At 42.7% G+C, this 21,121-nt stretch overlaps 1 protein-coding gene across 4 annotated transcripts; it reads right to left on the minus strand.

Annotated features, from left to right (window-relative positions):
- Nucleotides 1–2,789: 2,789 nt before the first annotated feature.
- LOC311147729 (putative E3 ubiquitin-protein ligase DTX3) lies at nucleotides 2,790–20,779 on the minus strand. Of its 4 annotated transcripts, none has more exons than XM_084184492.1 (7): nucleotides 20,292–20,779; nucleotides 20,071–20,112; nucleotides 18,246–18,436; nucleotides 7,176–7,827; nucleotides 6,802–7,015; nucleotides 6,106–6,323; nucleotides 2,790–5,763 (listed from the first exon to the last, which is right to left on the minus strand). In XM_084184492.1, the coding sequence occupies exons 3-7, from the start codon at nucleotides 18,268–18,270 to the stop codon at nucleotides 5,688–5,690; spliced, it is 1,185 nt and encodes a 394-aa protein (XP_084040618.1). In that variant the 5' UTR covers nucleotides 18,271–18,436; nucleotides 20,071–20,112; nucleotides 20,292–20,779; the 3' UTR covers nucleotides 2,790–5,687. The 4 variants fall into 4 exon arrangements, with proteins under 4 accessions (XP_084040618.1, XP_084040620.1, XP_084040619.1 ...); XM_084184494.1 differs by having other exon boundaries at nucleotides 17,959–18,436; XM_084184493.1 differs by lacking the exon at nucleotides 18,246–18,436.
- Between the last annotated feature and the right edge of the window lie 342 nt (nucleotides 20,780–21,121).

The following is a 21,121-nucleotide window of genomic DNA, read 5'->3' on the forward strand; positions in this document are numbered from 1 at the left end:
AGTTCAGCATATGGGAGCAGGCGTGCCAGTTTCCCTGAGAGTCTTTTGCTATAGACTGCTATATGGCATTCATGCCAGGTCATAAGAGAAGGGGTCTGAGTGGATGGATACAGGTGGTGATGTCACTCTTCTATATTTTTCAGACAAGTCTATTTAGTAACTCATTGGATATGATAGTGGTCCGCTGTGTTTCAATTGGTTTTGGTTGGACATTTTCATATTTGTTAGATTTCCACTATTTGCCAGAATCTCTCGTTAATGAACATCAGCAGTCATTACCGAGACATTAAGTCACATTAACCTTACAAGCATAGAAATCCTGTATAAATATTACATTTTTAAATCAAGAAATTGTATCAACTACACAATATTATGACATTAGAAGGGGGTGTCCATAGTGATACATAAAATGTATGTTCTATTTAATTATACGGGGGAAGGGTTGCACAATTATAGTAACTTTTCCAAAATCCCCAGATCTTCCAGAAATCCTGGTTGAAGGATTACCGGATTTCCTGCTTATTCATTCCTGTTTCTGGGAATCTTCCAACCCGGGATTTCTGGAAAACCAAGGAATTGTGGGAAAATTACTGGAATTTTGCAACCCTATATGGGGGTCTCTGTGTTGGTCTCATAATACAGATGCTAATGCTAACGCTGCCCTGAGCCACATAGAAACCCATGACTCATACAATACTCTCTATGGCAGATGCTGTGCTCTTCTCCATCACTTTGGGCTATGGAGACTGGGGTGTGGGGGGGGGGGCACTGTTGTATAGTGTTGTAGAGAGTGGGTTTGGCGCTGGTGAAGCTGCATACCAAGCACGCTCCTGTTGTTTTGGAGGAGAGTATCGCCCTCTGGTGGGGTAGGAGAATGGCATGGAGGTATGGATTCTGTCATACCCAACAAGGACATTCTGTACATTGAAACAATTAATTAACAGATTTTATTGACTGCTCAATAAACAGTCATATACTTTAGATGAATTAGTATATATATATATATATACACACACACACGTTGCCTTCGGAAAGTATTCAGACCCCTTGACTTTTTCCTCATTTTGTTACATTACAGCCTTAATCTAAAATGGATTAAATAAATAAAAATCCTCAGCAATCTACACACAATACTACATAATGACTAAGTGAAAACAGGTTTTAATACACTTTTGCATATGTATTAAAATTACAAAACATAATTATCTTTTTTACATAAGTATTCAGAGCCTTTGCTATGAGACTCGAAATTGAGCTCAGGTGCGTCCTGTTTCCATTGGTCATCCTTGAGATGTTTGTCAACTTGATTGGAGTCCACCTGTGGTACATTCAATTGATTGGACATGATTTGGAAAGACACACACCTGTCTTTATAAGGTCCCACAGTTGACAGTGCATGTCAGAGCAAAAACCAAGCCATGAGGTCAAAGGAATTGTCCGTAGAGCTCCGAGACAGGATTGTGTTGAGGCACAGATCTGGGGAAGGGTACCAAAAAATTTCTGCATTATTGAAGGTCCCCAAGAACACAGTGGCCTCCATCATTCTTAAATGGAAGAAGTTTAGAACCACCAAGACTCTTCCTAGAGCTGGCCGCCTGACCAAACTGAGCAATCGGGGGAGAAGGGCCTTGGTCAGGGAGGTGACCAAGAACCCGATGGTCACTCTGAAAGGGCTCCAGAGTGCCTCTGTGAAGATGGGAGAACCTTTCAGAAGGACAACCATCTCTGCAGCACTCCACCAATCAGGCCTTTATGGTAGAGGGGCCAGACGGAAGCCATTCCTCAGTAAAAGGCACATGACAGGCCGCTTGGAGTTTGCCAAAAGGCACCTAAAGACTCTCAGACCATGAGAAACAAGATTCTCTGGTCTGATGAAACCAAGATTAAAAACTCTTTGGCCTGAATGCCAAGCGTCACGTCTGGAGGAAACCTGGCACCATCCCTACGGTGAAGCATGGTGGTGACAGCATCATGCTGTGGGGATGTTTTTCAGCAGCAGGAACTGGGAGACTAGTCAGGCTCGAGGGAAAGATGAACGGAGCAAAGTACAGAAAGATCCTTGATGAAAATCTGCTCCAGAGCGCTCAGGACCTCAGACTGGGGCGAAGGTTCACCTTCCAACAGGACAACGACTCTAAGCACACAGCCAAGACAACGCAGGAGTGACTTGGGACAAGTCTCTGAATGTCCTTGAGTGGCCCAGCCAGAGCCCGAACTTGAACCCGATCGAACATCTCTGGAAAGACCTGAAAATAGCTGTGCAGCAACGCTCCCCATCCAACCTGACAGAGTTTGAAAGGATCTGCAGAGAAGAATGGGAGAAACTCCCCAAATACAGTTGTGCCAAGCTTGTAGCGTCATACCCAAGAAGACTTGAGGCTGTAATCACTGCCAAAGGTGCTTCAACAAAGTACTGAGTAAAGGGTCTGAATACTTTGTGATATTTCAGTTTTGTATTTTTTATATATTTTCTAAATTTTCTAAACCAGTTTTTGCTTTGTCATTATGGGGTATTGTGTGTAGATTGATGAGGGAAAAAATACAATTTCATCCATTTTAGAATAAGGCTGTAATGTAACAAAATGGCAAGGGGTCTGAATACTTTCCGTATGCACTGTCACCCGTTGCTCCTAGGCCTACTGTACAAGCATGCTACAATGAAACACAAATAAAATAGTCTTGCTATAACTTTAGCTGTATAATGGGGTGAAAAACATGATCATAAATGTAATATCTTTACAATGTGATGCTATTTACATAGTAATAAATAATACACAATGAATACCACCAACAGAACACAACCTTTATTCAAGTATTAAAATGTAAACCTCATTATTTTTGAATATCAACAGACTCATAAAATACGAATCAACACAATTAGAAAAGCAAAACTTGAACTTTCGTTTTAACAATCAATTTGCAATGTGAAATTCTTTTCAGTATTTATTTATTCCCCTGTACCCCAACACCCAGTTCACTTAGTTTACTGCATAGAAATATTTGCACGGTAGCTTGATTTTAAACTACTATTCATGTCTCCCAAAGATATTTCAGTTGGTCCCTAAACGAAAAATACAAAACAGAGGTGATGGGAAAAAAGGTCTACGTCCCAAATGGCACACTATTTCCTAAATAGTGTACTTATGACCACCCTATTCTCTATATAGTGCACTAGTTTTGACCAGAGCCCTATAGCGCACTCTATAGGGAATAGGGTGCCATTTGGGATACAGCCAAGGAAAGGGATTTTTAATGAATGTATGGGCATAGTATATTCTTTCACATCTGACTGCAAACAAATTCATAGGAGACGTTCACACAGACTACAGTCACCAGACCAGGGCTCTCAAACACCGTTCCTGGAGAGCTACCGTTCTGTAGGTTCACGCCAACCCTAATCTAGCACACCGGATTCTAATAATTAGCCAGTTGATAAGCTGAATCAGGTTAGTTACAACCTACAGGAGGGTAGCTCTCCAGGAACAGGGTTAGAGAGCCCTGCGCTAGACTACCTATATGCATATTCTTCTCATCAAAAGATCACTTTGCAAAATGACTCTTTCACACACAGCTTGATCATTTATGAGTGAGGCTACGTTGTTGGACTACATTGACTGTTTATAACTGAAAAACTCATGCAGATACACATCAGTATACATATTATATATATATATATAATAATACATATATATATATAGACCCTCCAAATAACAATTTGACAGTCTACTAAAGACATACTTATCATGAATTAATATCAACATGATCCACTGCCTTCAAACTTGAATAGACAATTAGATAAAAGTATCAAAACAAGGGAACTAAATACATCACCGACAATACCGCTATAAGGGACTTCAGGATTGTCCTCAACATTTTCATATTACGGGTACCTATTTTGTTCATCCTAGATTATTCCTTTAGAAGACAAATGTGAATTACAGCAGATAGATACCTCATTATTTATGAGACAATCATCAAACAACGTCTCCTGGTAAGAGAGGGCTTGCGTCCAAAATGGCACCCTATTCCCTACACTACATTGGACCAGAGTCCTATGGCTCCTATATAGTGCACTATGGGCACTTTTGCACTATATAGGGAATAGGGTGCCATTTTAGACACAGCCAGGGGCAGAGGTAATAATTATACAGCCCTATTGTGCATTTGATTTGGTTTAAGTGGTTCGACATCACGCCCTTCTCCTTTGACATCATCAAGTAAATCTGGTCATTAGAAAATGAGGAGTGCTGACTGGCTGACTGACTGACTGGACATCAAACTGAACTGAACTCAGGTCAAAACCTGCTCTCCTATTCATTAAGCTTCTCAGAGTCTGAGTGCTGATCTAGGATCAGGGTCTCTACTAATTCATTATGATTTAAAAAGGCCACACTGATCCTAAATCAGCACTCCTGCTCTGAAACACTTTGTGAATACAGGCCCTGGTCCTGGGAGGGATAACGTCTTAGAGTAGAGAAACAACAGAGGAGAGAGAGCGCAAGGGACGGTCAGGAATGACAATGAACCTCATACTTAGTAGTCAGTCTATCTGGACATTCCTGCATCATCAGCTAGAACCGAACGGTGCAGCAGAGACATCAAATAGAAAACATTCTTCCCATTTAAGTAAAAAGGAGAAGAAATCAAAGGAGAGGAAGATCAAAAGGGAAATGAAGGGCTCTAAGCAAATTGACATCAACTTATAGCTACCAGGCTATTAGCTTCACGACTGCTAACGACTAACGCCTGCCTGGCTTTGCTCAGAGCACTCTTCCATCGACCAGTTCCCTGAAGTGGAAGCAGAGAACCATAGAATTAGAATGATCATTCTAATTCTAAAGGATCATTCTTATTCTATGCAGAGAACAACTCGCCCTCCAATACTGACTGAACAACTGACAGACTCACTCCCTCCTTGCCAAAGTGCCTGAGTGCTTTAGATTGCAACGCATTTTAGAGAAATTACATTATTTATTTCGAAGCTTTCTATTGAAGCAGACAGTACTATTCTGCCTGCCACCAACTATCTCGGGTACTGTCTTAATACAGTGTAAGTAACAGGTTATCATTAACATAATTATATAAAGAAAAATATAATTATTCAATGAACGTACTGGACAGACCACAAATCATGTGTGCTTTTAACAGGTAAATAAAGAACGTGTGTCCCAGCATGGGAATAAGCATTAATATAGGTTTCCAAATAATATTTAAGTAGTATGTACCTCCACATTATGAATCACTATATGATAAATACCCGGATGAGTGCAGCCAAAAACAGCTCACATAGAGAATGCACTGCACTCATTTGAATGTTTTCTTCCACACAAAGTGCTGCTGGGTTGAGCTGAACTCAGAAGATACATAACTAACATAGGAACATAAGGGTGGAGCCTAAATTCCACTTTAGACACATTTTCATTTCCACTTCAGTCGAATGGTCTCCCATTGACATCAATGCATGATTAAGTGAACATTCGACTGAAGTGGAAGTTAGGATTCCCCCCATAAAGTGGGCCTCCACTGGGCCGTACTCCTGTGGCTGCTGTGGGGCCCAGTCACATCTCGTATTCATCCGCTGCCCTGCTGGGTCTAGGTCAAGGAGCCTGCAGCCTAGCATCCATCAGCAGCGGGACAGGACAGGACAGCCAGAGGTTCCTAGAAGAATCATTCTAGAATCTGTAGGTTCAGTCTGCAGTGATGCCTTTCTCTCTGAGTTCCTCGGTCACTCTCACCAGGTAAGTGGGGTCTGGGTAGCCAAAGCTGTCAGGAGAAATTAACCATCAGCAGGTCATTGAGAGTTGCTGTAGTCGCTGGAAAAGCGATAGTGCCTTCTAGGAGCAAATGCACAACAGTAATCACAATTTAACCTCACACCACATGCTCAAAACATGGATAGCTTTCTATTGATATAAAATTGAAAAAAATATTTTTCTGTTACATCTCATTAGAACAAACTAAAGCCATATGATTCTATTTGACTTCTGTGTGTGTTGCAAGCAGTCATCGATAGCTTTTTTCACAAAAATATAAACACCACTTGTCACATCTCACAAACATACTTAAATTTCCATTAGCCTTCAGTAAAGACATCTGTTTCCATACCAGTATGTTCCGCCCCATATGGAGGTCTTGTGGTGGATGTCGTTCCAGGTAATGACGTTATGCATTCCTGTGGTCATGGAGGTCCCAATGGTGAAGATGAGGCGCTGTTCGAAGGCCCGGCGGAGCAGGCCCAGGACCCGGTTCCCCTCTGGACTGTCTGGGAGGTAAGCCACGCGGTACGTCCCAGGGTACCTCACGCCCGGGTTAGGGTGCTCTGGCTGCAGGACCCAGGCAGAATTCAGAGGAATGTTAGAAAAGAACAGGAACAATTATATCCACAAAAATGAAGTAAAGTGGTATAGACATTCAATAACATTACTTCAAGCACGGACTGTTTCATTGAAAGATCCAAGTATAAAAATGGAGAGCTGGGATTTGCAAACATTGCTGTATTCGACACAAATAAAAATGTGTTACATAAAACACTAAAGAGTATACTAAAGAGAGATGGTTAGCAATGTAAATACTGTGTCAGAGATAGCAAAACCCTGGAAGTGGACGTCACCAAAACCCTGGAAGTGGACGTCACCAAAACCCTGGAAGTGGACGTCACCAAAACCCTGGAAGTGGACGTCACCAAAACCCTGGAAGTGGACATCACCAAAACCATGGAAGTGGACTGGAGCAAAACTTCTTACTAGTTCCCATTTATATACATACCCTTCCTTGTGTCTTTAGTCATATACACACACTCACCGCCTGTAGACCAGGTGGGAAGCTGTAGATGATGCAGATACACCCGTAGCCCTCGTGTCCCGGCAACTCCAGATCTGGCTCTCTATCCACCATCATACTCCCGGTAGCTGGCTGGTTCCCTATGAGCTGGCCGTACACCTGACGACACACAGGACACGCTCTCTTCACCTTGAAGGCCTGGTCCAGACACAACCGGCAGAATGCGTGGCCACACCTGGGGGGGGAGGGAGTGAAAGAGAGAGACACAGAAAACACTTTCACATATCATTTTGAAAACATTACATATCATCAATAGCAATGAAGGCTGACACATTTCATCGTTTGTAAAAACCTTGAGAATTACTGAACACAAAAAGTTAAATAAGTAGCTATACCTCTCCAGCGTCGTCCTCTCCACCATGTCGCCCATGCAGATGGAGCATGAGGTGTAGTCATCTGCTTCACTGTGGGAGTGGTTATGAGAGGAGGCCATCATACTGCAGCTGACCTCCATGTTGTCCTGCTTCCTTTGTCCTGATGCATTGTGGGACATGGAGTTCATGGAGTTGGAGAGGACCATACAGGCCTCATCCTCCACTGGCTTCTTATACCTCTGTTGCTGCCTCTGAGAGCGTCTAGGCTGGGGAGGCTGAGGTGGTAGCAGGCTGCCCTCTCCATCCCCCTCCAGGACCCCCACCCCAACACAGGGCAGCAGGGACCTCTTCCGCTTAGGACCCGTCTCCTGTTTGCTCATCTCTTTCCGGGCGCAGCGGCATAAGTCTATGAAGGCCTTGCGGGTCTCGTTGGAGATTGGTCCTTCGTCCATCATCCTGGGTCCTCCCCCAGAACGGGATCCCTCTACGGGCCGTAGCCGCACCGCGCAGCAGCCTCCCCGCTCCCCTCGGCGGATGATGCCGGCACTCAAGCCCTGCTTGTCCTGAAAGTCTATGAGCCAGGGCTGGCCGGCGGCGGCCAGGTAGTCCCACACCGCCTGGGACACCAGCACCTCGTCACCACCCTGCCCCCCACTCATCTCATCCGATGAAACTGAATAGGGAAACACAAGAGAAACCATTAGACACGTATTCAAGCCCCACATCAAAGGAAAATGTGTCATGCTAAACTTATTGCACCGGGAGGAAAATGTACAGGAAACACAGAGAGACTAACATGTCACATAATGCAGCGATTGCAATTGTTAACATTTGCATGATAAACAATGTTACAGAATCCCCCTGCCGAGGACGCTGTGGGACTAAGTTCCAGCGTGCAGTGTTGCCATGTTCGCTGCAAATTGGGCTACTTTGAAAACGATGTCGCGGGTGAAAATGTACAGTGAGGGAAAAAAGTATTTGATCCCCTGCTGATTTTGTACGTTTGCCCACTGACAAAGAAATGATCAGTCTATAATTTTAATGCTAGGTTTATTTGAACAGTGAGAGACAGAATAACAAAAAAATCCTGAAAAACACATGTCAAAAATGTTATAAATTGATTTGCATTTTAATGAGGGAAATAAGTATTTGACCCCCTCTCAATCAGAAAGATTTCTGGCTCCCAGGTGTCTTTTATACAGGTAACGAGCTGAGATTAGGAGCACACTCTTAAAGGGAGTGCTCCTAATCTCAGCTTGTTACCTGTATAAAGACACCTGTCCACAGAAGCAATCAATCAATCAGATTCCAAACTCTCCACCATGGCCAAGACCAAAGAGCTCTCCAAGGATGTCAGGGACAAGATTGTAGACCTACACAAGGCTGGAATGGGCTACAAGACCATCGACAAGTAGCTTGGTGAGAAGGTGACAACAGTTGGTGCGATTATTCGCAAATGGAAGAAACACAAAAGACCTGTCAATCTCCCTCGGCCTGGGGCTCCATGCAAGATCTCACCTCGTGGAGTTGCAATGATCATGATCTCAAGGCAGCTGGGACCATAATCACCAAGAAAACAATTGGTAACACACTACGCCGTGAAGGACTGAAATCCTGCAGCACCCGCAAGGTCCCCCTGCTCAAGAAAGCACATATACAGGCCCATCTGAAGTTTGCCAATGAACATCTGAATGATTCAGAGGAGAACTGGGTGAAAGTGTTGTGGTCAGATGAGACCAAAATCGAGCTCTTTGGCATCAACTCAACTCGCCGTGTTTGGAGGAGGAGGAATGCTGCCTATGTGGTCCTCTGTAGCTCAATTGGTAGAGCATGGCGCTTGTAACGCCAGGGTAGTGGGTTCGATCCCCAGGACCACCCATACGTAAAAATGTATGCGCACATGACTGTAAGTCGCTTTGGATAAAAACGTCTGCTAAATGGCATATAATAATTATAATTTAACACCATCCCCACCGTCAAACATGGAGGTGGAAACATTATGCTTTGGGGGTGTTTTTCTGCTAAGGGGACAGGACAACTTCACCGCATCAAAGGGACGATGGACGGGGCCATGTACCGTCAAATCTTGGGTGAGAACCTCCTTCCCTCAGCCAGGGCATTGAAAATGGGTCGTGGATGGGTATTCCAGCATGACCATGACCCAAAACACACGGCCAAGGCAACAAAGGATTGGCTCAAGAAGAAGCACATTAAGGTCCTGGAGTGGCCTAGCCAGTCTCCAGACCTTAATCCCATAGAAAATCTGTGGAGGGAGCTGAAGGTTCGAGTTGCCAAACGTCAGCCTCGAAACCTTAATGACTTGGAGAAGATCTGCAAAGAGGAGTGGAACAAAATCCCTCCTGAGATGTGTGCAAACCTGGTGGCCAACTACAAGAAACGTCTGACCTCTGTGATTGCCAACAAGGGTTTTGCCACCAAGTACTAAGTCATGTTTTGCAGAGGGGTCAAATACTTATTTCCCTCATTAAAATGCAAATCAATTTATAACATTTCTGACATGCGTTTTTTCTGGATTTTGTTGTTGTTATTCTGTCTCTCACTGTTCAAATAAACCTACCATTAAAATTATAGACTGATCATTTCTTTGTCTGTGGGCAAATGTACAAAATCAGCAGGGGATCAAATACTTTTTTCCCCTCACTGTATTGGTCGCGGGTTTTTGGGCTACTTCTAAATTGCACCGCCAAGGCATGCATACATACATACATACATGTTGAAGTCGGAAGTTTACATACACCTTGGCCAAATACATTTAAACTCAGTTTTTCACTATTCCTGACATTTAATACTATAAGAATTCCCTGTCTTAGGTCAGTTAGGATCACCACTATTTCAAGAATGTGAAACGTCAGAATAATAGTAGAGAGAATGATTTATTTCAGCTTTTATTTCTTTCATCAGATTCCCAGTGGGTCAGAAGTTTACATACACTCAATTAGTATTTGGCAGCATTGCCTTTACAATTGTTTAACTTGGGTCAAACGTTTCGGGTAGCCTTCCACAAGCTTCCCACAATAAGTTGGGTGAATTTTGGCCCATTCCTCCTGACAGAGCTGGTGTAACTGAGTCAGGTTTGTAGGCCTCCTTGCTCGCACACGCCTTTTCAATTCTGCCCACACATTTTCTATAGGATTGAGGTCAGAGATTTGTGATGGCCACTTCAATACCTCAACTGTCGTCCTCAAGCCATTTTGCCACAACTTTGGAAGTATGCTTGGGGTCATTGTCCATTTGGAAGATCCATTTGCGACCAAGCTTTAACTTCCTGACTGATGTCTTGAGATGTTGCTTCAATATATCCACATAATTTTCCTTCCTCATGATGCCATCTATTTTGTGAAGTGCACCAGTCCCTCCTGCAGCAAAGCACCCCCACAGCATGATGCTGCCACCCCCGTGCTTCACGGTTGGGATGGTGTTCTTCGGCTTGCAAGCTACCCCCTTTTTCCTCCAAACATAACGATGGTCATTATGGCCAAACAGTTCTATTTTTGTTTCATCAGACCAGAGGACATTTCTCCAAGAAGTACTATCTTTGTCCCCATGTGCAGTTGCAAACAGTAGTCTGGCTTTTTTATGGCGGTTTTGTAGCAGTGACTTCTTCCTTGCTGAGCAGCATTTCAGGTTATGTTGATATAGGACTCGTTTAACTGTGGATATAGATACTTTTGTACCTGTTTCCTCCAGCATTTTCACAGGGTCCTTTGCTGTTGTTCTGGGATTGATTTGCACTTTTCGCACCAAAGTACATTCATCTCTAGGAGACAGAACAAATCTCCTTCCTGAGCGGTATGATGGCTGCGCGGTCCCATGGTGATTATACTTGCGTACTATTGTTTGTACAGATGAACGTGGTATCTTCAGGCGTTTGGAAATTGCTCCCAAGGATGAACCAGACTTGTGGAGGTCTACAATTTGTTTTCTGATGTCTTGGCTGATTTGTTTTGATTTTTCCATGATGTCAAGCAAAGAGGCACAGAGTTTGAAGGTAGGCCTTGAAATACATCCACAGGTACACCTCCAATTGACTCAAATGATGTCAATTAGCCTATCAGAAGCTTCTAAAGCATGACATCATTTTCTGGAATTTTCCAAGCTGTTTAAAGGCACAGTCAACTTAGTGTATGTAAACTTCTGTCCCACTGGAGTTGTGATACAGTGAATTATAAGTGAAATAATCTGTCTGTAAACAATTGTTGGAAAAATTACTTGTGTCATGCAAAGTAGATGTCCTAACCGACTTGCCAAAACTATAGTTTGTTAACAAGAAATTTGTGGAGTGGTTGAAAAACGAGTTTTAATGACTCCAACCTAAGTGTATGTAAACTTCCGACTTCAACTGTACATACATACATACATACATACATACATACATACCTACCCAGTCAAAAGTTTGGACACACCTACTCATTCAGGGGTTTTTCTTTATTTTTACATTGTAAAATAATAGTAAAGACATCAAAACTATGAAATAACACATATGGAATCATGTAGTAACCAAAAAAGTGTTAACCAAATAAAAATATATTTTATATTTCAGATTCTTCAAAGTAGCCACCCTTTGCCTTGATGACAGCTTTGCACAGTCTTGGCATTCTCTCAACCAGCTTCATGAGGTAGTCACCTGGAATGCTTTTCCAACAGTCTTGAAGGAGTTCCCACATATGCTGAGCACTTGTTGGCTGCTTTTCCTTCACTCTGCGGTCCGACTCATCCCAAACCATCTCAATTGGGTTGAGGGTGGGGGATTGTGGAGGCCAGGTCATCTGATGCAGCACTCCATCACTCTCCTTCTTGGTCAAATAGCCCTTACACAGCCTGGAGGTATGTTTTGGGTCATTGTCCTGTTGAAAAACAAATGATAGTCCCATTAAGCACAAACCAGATGGGATGGCGTATCGCTGCAGAATGCTGTGGTAGCCATGCTGGTTAAGCGTGCCTTGAATTCTAAATAAATCACTGACAGTGTTACCAGCAAAGCACCCCCACACCATCACACCTCCAAGCTTCACGGTGCAGAGATCATCCGTTCACTTACTCTGTGTCTCACAAAGACACGGCGGTTGGAACCAGAAATCTCAAATTTGGACTCATCAGACCAAAGGACAGATTTCCACCGGTCTAATGTCCATTGCTCGTGTTTCTTGGCCCAAGCAGGTCTCTTCTTCTTATTGGTGTCCTTTAGTAGTGGTTTCTTTGCAGCAATTCTACCATGAAGGCCTGATTCACGCAGTCTCCTCTGAACAGTTGATGTTGAGATGTGTCTGTTACTTGAACTATGTGAAGCATATATTTGGGCTGCAATCAATTGCCGGTTTCTGAGGCTGGTAACTCTAATGAACTTATCCTCTACAGAAGAGGTAACTCTGGGTCTTCCTTTCCTGTGGCGGTCCTCACGAGAGCCAGTTTCATCATAGCGCTTGATGGTTTTTGCGACTGCACTTGAAGAAACTTTCAAAGTTCTTGAAATTTTCTGGATTGACTGACCTTCATGTCTTAAAGTAATGATGGACTGTCTTTTCTCTTTGCATATTTGCGCTGTTCTTGCCATAATATGGACTTGGTTTTTTACCAAATAGGGCTATCTTCTGTATACCACCCCTACCTTGTCACAACACAACTGTTGGCTCAAATGCATTAAGGAAAGAAATTCCACAAATTAACTTTTAACAAGGCACACCTGTTAATTGAAATGCATTCCAGGTGACTACCTCATCCTCCCGAGTGGCGCAGTGGTTCGAATCCAGGCTCTGTCATAGCCGGCCGCGACCGGGAGACCCATGGGGCGGCGCACAATTGGCCCAGCGTCGTCCAGGGTAGGGGAGGGAATGGCCGGCAGGGATGTAGCTCAGTTGGTAGAGCATGGTGTTTGCAACTTCAAGGTTGTGGGTTCGATTCCAGTATAAAAAAATAAAATGTATGCACTCACTAACTGTAAGTCGCTCTGGATAAGAGCGTCTGCTAAATGACGTAAATGTAAAAAAAATGTATTCATGATGCTGGTTGAGAGAATGCCAAGAGTGTGCAAAGCTGTCATTAAGGCAAAGGGTGGCTACTTGAAGAATCTCAAATATAAAATATATTTTGCTTTGTTTAACACTTTTTTGGTTACTACATGATTCCATGAGTTATTTCATAGTTTTGATGTCTTCACTATTATTCTACAATGTAGAAAATAGAAAAAAAAATAAAGAAAAACCCTTGAATGAGTAGGCGTTTCCAAACTGTTGACTGGTACTGGGTGGGTGTGTGTGTGTATATGTATAGATATCTGTGACCTGCTGCTGACTATCAGCTAGTGAGCAGGCTGTTACTGAGTGAGTGAGTGAGTGAGTGAGTGAGTGAGTGAGTGAGTGAGTGAGTGGTGGAGAGGGGGAGAGCCATAGGGGTGTGTGTGCGTTGAGAGACTGCTGCAGCAGAGGCAGCTGAGTCAAGAGGAGCATTCGCGCACTTCATGACAACTGTTGACCAGTTGTAGTTAGGCTATTTAGATTGGTCATTATGGAGACACCCCTTTTCCATCAAACATATTAACGCGATATAACTGATATAATGGCGACAAAGCATTGGAAAACGACTTTAGGCACACAAGAGCTCTTTAGATAAATTTAACTGCATTCTAATGCCGACTTTTCTCCTCCCACAGCAGACAAGATCAGGACACGCAGGTTGAAATATCAAAACGAACTCTGAACCAACTATATTAACTTGGGGACAGGTCGAAAATCATTAAACATTTATGGCAATTTAGCTAGCTAGCTTGCTGTTGCTAGCTAATTTGTCCTGGGATATAAACATTGGGTTGTTATTTTACCTGAAATGAACAAGGTCCTCTACTCCAACAATTAATCCACAGATAAAATGGTACACCAAGTTCAGGCTTCCTTCAGGCTTCTCCTTCTTTGGACTTTATATGTCGGTTGGCAACCAACTTTAAGATGCATTACCACCACCAACTGGACTGGAGTGTGGACCTCAGTTCATCTTTCAATCACCCACGTGGGTATATGCTCCTAAAAACCAAATGGGGAGAGGCAGGACTTGCAGCGCGTTGAGCGTCACAATTAGAACCGATTTCTATTTTAGCGCCTGGCCACGCAGACGCTAGTTAAAGGGCACGAGCAGTGTGGGTGCAACGATTGAATAACATGTATGTGGCCATGTTTAGTTAATTAAATTAGAAGTTATTAATTGTGATCATGGTCACAGCTCTATTGCAAATGTATACTTCTCCACATTTAATGTCAGTTTCATTGTGGACTTTTCCCTGAAATGAGATGTTGGCATATCAGGGGCTATAGGCTACCTGCATCTTGCTCAGTAAACCATGGCAAAATTGAATTGCAATTATAAACCCAGATTTTAGTCAGTAGCCTATGTCTATTGAAATAACAAGTAAATCTCGCAAATATGCCATTTATAACGGTTTGTAGTCTCAACATCTAGCACGTAACGGCACAATTGCCAGAAAAATAGCCTAACATTTGTTTTTTAATGTTCTTCCAAGTGTTTCTTGCAAAGAGATTGAGATCCTCTGTCCAACTTGCATCACTCACACTCTCCTGTGGGATTTATCTATAGTTATGCACATGTGCAAACAGGATTTATTTACAATTATAAACTGGGTGGTTTGAGCCCTGAATGCTGATTGGTTGAAAGCCATGGTATATCAGACGTGTACCACGGGAATGACAAAAAGGTACTTTTTAATGTTCTAATTACGTTGGTTACCAGTTTATAGTAGCAATAAGGTACCTCAGGGGTTTGTGGTATACAGTGCTGTATTTGCCCCCTTTCTAATTTTCTCTACTTTTGCATATTTGTGATACTGAATGTTATCAGATCTTCAACCAAAACCTAATATTAGATAAAGGGAACATAAGTGAACAAATAGCACAACAATTACATATTTATTTCATTTATTTCATAAACAAAGTTATGCAACACCCAATTCCCCTGTGTGAAAAAGTAATTGCCCCCTTACACTCAATAACTGGTTGTGCCACCTTTAGCTGCAATGACTCCAACCAAATGCTTTCTGTAGTTGTTGATCAGTCTCTCACGTCGCTGTGGAGGAATTTTGGCCCACTCTTCCATGCAGAACTGCTTTAACTCAGTGACGTGTGGGTTTTCAAGCATGAACTGGTCATTTCAAGTCCTGCCACAACATCTCAATTGGGATTAGGTCTGGACTTTGACTAGGCCATTCCAAAACTTCCAATTTGTTGCTTTTGAAACATTTTCATGTAGACTTGATTGTGTGTTTTGGATCCCTGTCTTGCTGCATGACCCAGCTGCGCTTCAGCTTCAGCTCACAGACGGATGGTCTGACATTCTCCTGTAGAATTCTCTGAGACAGAGCAGAATTCATGGTTTCTTCTATTAAGGCAAGTCGTCCAGGTCCTGAGGCAGCAAAGCATCCCCAAACCATCACCACCATGCTTGACCTTTGGTATGATGTTCTTACTGTGGAATGCAGAGTTTGGTTTTCGCCAGGCATTACTGGAACCATGTCGTCCAAAAAGTTATACTTTCATCTTTCCATAGAACGTTCTTCCAAGAGTCTTGATGATCATCCAGGTGCTTTTTGGCAAACTTGAGTCAACTTTTTGGACGAGATGGATCCCAGTAATGCCTGGCGAAAACCAAACACTGCATTCCACAGTAAGAACATCATACCAAAGGTCAAGCATGGTGGTAATGGTTTGGGGATGCTTTGCTGCCTCAGGACCTGGACGACTTGCCTTAATAGAAGAAACCATGAATTCTGCTCTGTCTCAGAGAATTCTACAGGAGAATGTCAGACCATCCGTCTGTGAGCTGAAGCTGAAGCGCAGCTGGGTCATGCAGCAAGACAATGATCCAAAACATACAATCAAGTCTACATGAAAATGGTTCAAAAGCAACAAATTGGAAGTTTTGGAATGGCCTAGTCAAAGTCCAGACCTAATCCCAATTGAGATGTTGTGGCAGGACTTGAAACGAGCAGTTCATGCTTGAAAACCCACACGTCACTGAGTTAAAGCAGTTCTGCATGGAAGAGTGGTCCAAAATTCCTCCACAGCGACGTGAGAGACTGATCAACAACTACAGAAAGCATTTGGTTGGAGTCATTGCAGCTAAAGGTGGCACAACCAGTTATTGAGTGTAAGGGGGCAATTACTTTTTCACACAGGGGAATTGGGTGTTGCATAACTTTGTTTATGAAATAAATGAAATAAATATGTAATTGTTGTGCTATTTGTTCACTTATGTTCCCTTTATCTAATATTAGGTTTTGGTTGAAGATCTGATAACATTCAGTATCACCAATATGCAAAAGTAGAGAAACTTAGAAAGGGGGCAAATACTTTTGCACAGCACTGTATGGCCAATATACCACAGCTATGTCCTAAGAACAGCCCTTAGATGTGGTATATTAGCCATATACCACACCTCCTCTGGCCTTATTGCTTAATCATAGTGTAACCGGTGTGAAATGGCTAGCTAGTTAGCGGTGCGCACTAGTAGCGTTTCAATCGGTGAATTCACTCGCTTTGAGACCTTGAAGTAGTTGTTTCCCTTGCTCTGCAAGGACTGCGGCTTTTGTGGAGCGATGGGTAATGATGCTTCGAGGGTGACTGTTGTCGATGTGTGCAGAGGGTCCCTGGTTCAAGCCCAGGTAGGGGCGAGGAGAGGGACGGAAGCAACACTGTTACAATAGCAGTCTAAACAAGTTAAATCGACATCCATTGATGGACAATGATCTGGAGAGTTTAATAAGGGCGATTTATATTTTCTCTTGCGACATTCTTAAACTCGCAATAATTATTATTTTGATGGAAAACCACATTTTACTTCTTAGCCTACGTCGTAAAAAATTAAAGTCGATATTCCTTCTTAATTCACTCGATAACGTTATGGAAAAAGGGTTTATTGGATAAATGTGGCAACGCCTCTCTTGCTGCGGAAAAGAATGTTGGGCTAGTTTTCAGTGGGTTGTCAGAGGTCAACGGGCTAGACATTTTAGCTAGACCTGGCAACCCTGCCAGTGTGTGTGTCTGTTGTTTAGACTGAGTGTACAAAACATTAGGAACATGCTCTTTCCATGACAGACTGACCAGGTGAAAACTATTGATGTCACCTGTTAAATCCACTTCAAATCAGTGTAGATGAAGGGGAGGAGACAGGTTAAAGATTGATTTTTAAGCCTTTAGACAATTGAGACATGGATTGTGTTTGTGTGCCATTCAGATGGTGAATGGGCAAGAAAATATTTAAGTGCCTTTGAACAGGGTATGGTAGTAGGTGCCAGGCGCACCAGTTTGAGTGTGTCAAGAACTGCAACGCTTCTGGGCTTTTCACAGTCAACAGTTTCCCGTGTGTATCAAGAATGGTCCAGCACCCAAAGCACATCCAGCCAACTTGACACAACTGTGGGAAGCATTGGGAGTCAACATGGGCCAGCATCCCTGTGGAACGCTTTCGACACCTTATAGAGTCCATGCCCGGACAAATTGAGGCTGTTTTGAGGGCAAAAGGTGTTCCTAATGTCAGATGCTCATAGCTAGCCTTGCACTGGTCAGACAGGTCCGTTACACGCTCCCGCAAGGGAATAAATATTACCCTGAGCCTGACAGTGTTATCGTGGGTGGCATTATGTGCATGGGATGAGTGTACACAAAGTTGTAGTTGTTGTTTAACTTGGCTTTGTGTGAGTCTATAAGTAGTCATAATTTAACAATTACTATGTTATGCATGTATGCTGTCTCCTTTAATTGTAGCTCTGCTTTAGATGACTTACCTTCATGTAAACACAGTCCTTTCTTACACTGCCATTGTTTATTCCTTGTTAGCAAACATGCTAGTCATTAGCCCACTGTACAATGTAATATATGCTTAGTAGATACAGTCCTTGATATTAAGTATTGCTGTGTAATAACCTACTGTTTATTGCTGCAGTGTATTATCATATGGAGTCCTTCATATTGTGCTATTGTACTTCTATGCAATTACATGGTTCTAGCGCATTCATGTCCATTCACTGCTCTATCCATTGTATGTGAATATTCATTATTCCTTTCTCTGCACCTTTCAGAACCATCCCCATGTTCATCTTCTCCTGTGTGTGAACACAAATTCCCTGTGTGTCAACTCTTGGGCTGCTTTATTCCACTCTAACCGGGGGCGGTGTCAGTCAGTCACAAACCAGTAAAATACGTAGAGCCGGGTTGCTCTCTTTCAAACAAAGTTTCTAATGTGTTTCATCTTCTGTTGAAAAACTGCATAGGAGACACAGAGGACAGAGAGAGAGAGACATTTTCATACAGCCCCCTCATAATCAACAGTGGCTTGTGTTCAAGGCAAGCCACTCACAAAAATAAAACATGTTAAGTGAAATACTGAACTTAAATAGCCAACATCAGAAAGATCCTTTAATGGGATCAGTGAGTTTGGCTACTCTCATATTCTAAATGACTCCAACTTCAGTTCATCAACTTTAAATGGACATAATGTAATTGACTCCCCCTACTCTTTACCTAAATCTGAGCCATATCAGTGTAACAATGCAATACAGTGTGAGCTTACTAGCCTACTACGACAATCGTGAAATCATGACAAAGTAATGAGATATGAGAACCCCACGCATTGCCTGTATGCAACTTCCAATCAGTGCGCATATATGGACTGTTAGAGCAAAAATTAAGCATGCAGCCAGGTCAAAACATTGAATTGTGGATGTTCTCGGAACTGTTATCTGATAGAATCACTTATTTCTGCTGGTACCTCGCTGCTATTCGACCTATGATGCATGGAGAAGGGTGCAATTGGGGGCGTTCCAGCATGTGGGAATTCCTGTTTTTGTAGGAACCCCTCTTTATACTTCATTTTTAAGCTAGGACAGGCAGGAGGGTGGGGCGCTCCAGGACATTAGGGGTTCGGCAGGCGGGAGCGAAGGACACTGTCTATCGGTGTTGCCCCCGCTAGCTAGTAAGGAGGTCTGGTACATAGAAGCCGGGATGTGCGGCGAAAAACTGACAATTCCACAGACAGAAGGGAAAATCCAGATACGTCACAGGGGCTATAAAGCTGAAGCATCCATTTAGAACGTTTTCTCACTACCAAATATGGTAGTGAGAGGAAGTCCAGTCGCGGGTAGTGGGAGAGGATGGAACTAGGTGAAAATGGGCCAACATTCTGCACATTTTCTCATCTATGAAACATCTAATCTCAATCAATTTCTGTTCCCAAAACTAGAATATGTTACCAACACAGTGCACTGTTTTATAGACTTCGCGCTTTGCCAAAGTTTTAAAAAATGGCATTGTTTAGAAGGAGTGCAAGGTCCTAACGGAAATATGCAAACACATGCTACAATGCACCAATAGGATCTCGCTAACTCCTGCTTGGCTTTTTTTTATTTAACCTTTATTTAAGCTTTGCACACCTCCTTGCTTGTTCTGGCCACTATACTTCATTTGCTCCCACTGTAAATAACACACAAACTATATTGGGTTAGTTATAAATATCTTTGCAAGGTTCATGCACGGCTAGGCAACAGACCTGTTAGAACGTTGGAATATCGCTAGTCGCAAACCGTTACAAAGTAACAACTGTGTAGCTAACGTGTTTGTTTCCATATGGAGAGTGTTATCATTCTGCTAAAGAGTGTGTGTTTGGTGTCAGTTGTCGCAGGACACATCAAAGCTACAACAGGCTGGCAGACAGTAGTAATCGCGGCACTGCTGAAAGGAACGTATCCGCTGTTCTGAAACACAGACTGGGTAAACAACGGAAACCGTGACTAGCTCAATCCGATACTCTTATCTATCAACACGTTTGGCTGTTGGCTACATTTTACCTCTGACAGTCATATGAAACAAGTGTATATAAATATGATTTATTAGATAGTTACCTTGCGATCCCATATATTCCCTTCAATCGAGAAAATATCCCGCTGTTGAAAACAGAGAAAAACTGAAGTAGTAAACGTGGACACACGTCAGATTACAAGACAAACATTCGCTCACATTAGAGTTCCGCAGCGATGAACCAAACGATTCTGTTCAAATTCCAAAGTGGAACGTCCATAATCATTTTACTAAATAGAATACGGCGTGGGGTAAATTGTCTCACCTTTTGCCGTAGCTGTCAGATGAGGTTTAGCGATTACGGAACTAGCTACACCATCTTCCATTGGACGAGGCCTGAAAATCGTGTGCTGCAGTGGATATGTTTATAAGTATTTTCTAGTCAAGACATACTTGATATCCACTCTAAACTATCCGTAATGTTAGCTAAAAATTAATCGAGTCCCCTTCTCGCTCGCTACTCGAGTTTGTCTTCCCCGTTTTACGTCCTTGAGACAGACTACTACAAAATCAACCCCTATACTTACACACTAGGCTACGCTTCCACGTTAGCTGTTTCATTCGGCTTATGACAGCTGCGTACTCAAGGCAAATACTTAAACAATTGTTAGCACTTTTAAGCCGTCTCAGCCTTTAAAGTCCATGGCCGTGTTCGAGAGCATCAAATCAATGATGCATTGTGGGTAAATGGTGGCCGATTGACTGATCTACAAATAATAATGAGTAGTTATTTATGATGCAAGGTGATTTGTAGACCAGTCAGTCCGTAGTCGTCTGCAATGTCGAAGAAGCCCAATGTCCAACAGTTTAATGACGAGAAAAACATAAGCAGGAAGTTCGTCATAAGAACCCTCTGTGATTGGTCAAATCTTATTGAGTGATCCAGGGAAATCCACAGACACACTTCTAAGCACACATACTGTAGCACATGCAATACCTGAGTGAAACGCCATGGACTGGAGTTTGATTGTACAACCAGTAGTGGAATTCTCTCACTCACTCACATGCACGCACACACACGAGATAATTGGCGCCATTCTGAAAGGAAAGGGGAAAATTAAAGAAAGTTTGCTGGATTGCTCAAGAAGATGATTC

This window comes from Coregonus lavaretus (assembly GCF_964263955.1).
Source record: "Coregonus lavaretus genome assembly, chromosome: 20".
Taxonomy (NCBI): domain Eukaryota; kingdom Metazoa; phylum Chordata; class Actinopteri; order Salmoniformes; family Salmonidae; genus Coregonus; species Coregonus lavaretus.